This window comes from Phaethon lepturus, unplaced genomic scaffold (assembly GCF_000687285.1).
Source record: "Phaethon lepturus isolate BGI_N335 unplaced genomic scaffold, ASM68728v1 scaffold37621, whole genome shotgun sequence".
NCBI lineage: Eukaryota > Metazoa > Chordata > Aves > Phaethontiformes > Phaethontidae > Phaethon > Phaethon lepturus.
The window spans coordinates 6,645-9,361 of NW_010516208.1; the positions used below are offsets into that span (position 1 = coordinate 6,645).

Genomic DNA, 2,717 nt, shown 5'->3' on the forward strand with positions numbered 1-2,717 from the left:
TTTCTCTCAAGTGTAACCACTGTGCTGCATACGAAATGACATTAGTGTGGTGCTTAAGTGAATCACATCTCCACATCATTCATTAACTTTTAATACACATAAGTATGGGCTTCTCACTTCGCCTCAACCAACCTTTTAAGTTTGGGAAAAAAGATCTACATACCTTTTGTTGAATCCCATCTTAATGATTTCTAAAGTGAAAGTCTTGCATCTGAAGAAAGCAAAGGCGAGCAACCTTTCTGTAGAGTGGTTAACCTGCTCTTAAGGCTAAGGGACACTTGTCCCAGAAATTCTTATTGAGCAGGGAATCCATCAGGGAAGAATTGAGAACTTGTGAGCAAGTAGGTCAAAATGGACATTTAGGTTTGCTATGTCCTTCATCAGGAAGCCAAGTAAACTTTAATCCTCTGGATTTATTCAAGTCATCTTTGGTGGATGTTATTTCTGTACCTTCTCCTCATATCCTGGAATTATTGGCCCTGGAGTTATTTCCACATTGACTGATTTTAAAAGGTTTAAAGTGACATGTACATCATTGTGTTTCCCTAAACTTCCCAAGCATTTATATACAAGGTCTTCATTAATCCATGTCTGTACCAAGTGTTCCCTAGCATCAGGGTGCCACTGATGTTCTTAAGCCTTTATAGTACCTATTTCATTTCTACTGTGAGATAAAAATAGTTTAACTGATCCTATATAATCACGACAAGAGATTAATTAAAATGCCAAGATAGGAAACAATTTATTATAGAGAGAAGAAAAATTTCTCATCCAAAATATAGAAATCTGTACAACTTTGCCACAATCAATATACATGAACTGTACAAATTTACACCAGTTCATAATTTACCAAATAAAAGATGACTAACAAAGTTCACAAAATAGATGGTGGTTTGTGGAAAAGACTTTTACCCAATTAAGAACAAGGAAATTACAAACCAGACCTCCACTTTCTAAAAATAAGAAGTTTACTCAGTCTTAGAAAACTACAAGCTAGCAAATGTACAGATAGCTGGCTGGTGCTAACACCACAGTTCAGACAGTGTCTTTATATGGTCTTTTTAAAGCCTGTTGCCATGGCAGATTCTTATCACTTGCTACTTTTGAGGCCAATGGAAAGATCTGACCATTTCCCCAGGTCATACTTACTAGTTTATCTTATGTACATTTATACATATTTGTAAGTGCTAGGTAAAAGTCTGAAAAATAAAATTTCCAGTACTATGGTGTTCATAACAATAAGTCTTGTTACTGAGCTGCCAAAAATGCTAACAATTAATAACTGTAATAGTGCAAATTTACTCTGCAAGACCTACTGCAGAGAATCACTTTATAAAGACAGATTGGGGTTGAAAATTGGTGTAGAAATTAAGTAAGATGTCTTGGAGAAACTGACCCTTCCTAGATCTTCTTCACTCCCTAGCAAGTTGAAATCATTTTGACTCACAGGCTATTAAATCACTGAAAGGTACTGTCCAAACTATGGCACTGTCACTTTAAAGTATACCACTCTAACGTGTGCCAGATCTTCACAGCTGTGACATGGTTTAAACTCCATAATCCATCCCCAGAGGTGCCCACCCAAAGTAAAAACCAAATTTATCCATCCATTTTTAAGGTGATCCATCCATAGACTATATCTTAACCTGATACAGTCATCATATTGTAGCTTTTGGAAGGGCTAGTTCTGCCCAAGAGAAGTTCCTCCTTACAGCTTATTCTGCTGTCTACCATTTGCATGTTGGTGTTATTTTGGCTACCTCCTGCTGGTGCAGCTTCATACAGCACACAGATTGAGCCATCCTCTCCAATACGATAGGACACTTCATACGGGTCAACCCATAGAGTGAGTTCGCTTGGAAGAAGCTGGAACAGTTCCTGACTGCTCAATCCAATCCGCTGTGCTGCCTGTCCAATGAGAGGATCCATTTTATGGTTGATCCGGATACATCGGTAACCTGATCCCTTGCATGGCTTTTCTGGGAACCAGTGGTGTTTATAATGTTCTATAAAATAAAAAAAAGAGATTATCCTCCTTAATTCTGTATTCAAAAAGACATACAGTGATCATTGTTCTCTTGCAAATTTCACACCTCAAGATGTTGAAAAGCTTGTTATTTTAGCATCAAGTGACCTGAAAAAATGGTTATAGCCTTTATTTTTTTCTGATGTTTTACGGTAAGTGCAGCATCCCTTGGGAAGTACTCATGTACAAAGTCACTGTTTCATGCTACCACGTTCAGCAAACAATGTTTGCCGTCTGAAAGAAGTGAAATGCAACTTCCTGGCATTCATAGAAACAAATATAAAAATACAGAAATGATTACATACATAGCAGAAATATGCAGGGGCTTACATACATAGCAGAAAATATGCAGGGGCTTCCACGAGCCGAAAAGGAAAAAAATGCACCTTTCCAGCCTCCTCTTGAGCTCACACCTATGCTTAGCCCCCCCCATTCTAAAAACACCCAAAAATAACTAGGGAAGGAGCCGGGCAGCATTTACCGACTGACTCAAGCTGTATTTCACCACTGCTCTTCCCAGTCTGTTTTCCAGGGCGAGACACCAGTGACTTCACTTACCTCAGGAGTTTTATCCCACCCAGAACCCTACATCGGTCTGAGGCTACTTGTAGCCACTATTAAGCACACTGGGACACAGACTCGGGACTATAAAAACCCACAGGGCAGCGAAGAAACCCTCGGTATTTGATCC

The 2,717-nt window shown here is 38.9% G+C and overlaps 1 protein-coding gene across 1 annotated transcript; it reads right to left on the reverse strand.

The window, feature by feature from the left end:
- Nucleotides 1-717: 717 nt before the first annotated feature.
- Nucleotides 718-2,006, reverse strand: BTG1 (B-cell translocation gene 1, anti-proliferative; the record flags this gene model as incomplete). The annotated part of the gene is made up of 1 exon (XM_010295994.1): nucleotides 718-2,006. A coding segment is annotated over one exon (365 nt), but the record flags the coding sequence as incomplete, so codon positions are not given.
- Between the last annotated feature and the right edge of the window lie 711 nt (nucleotides 2,007-2,717).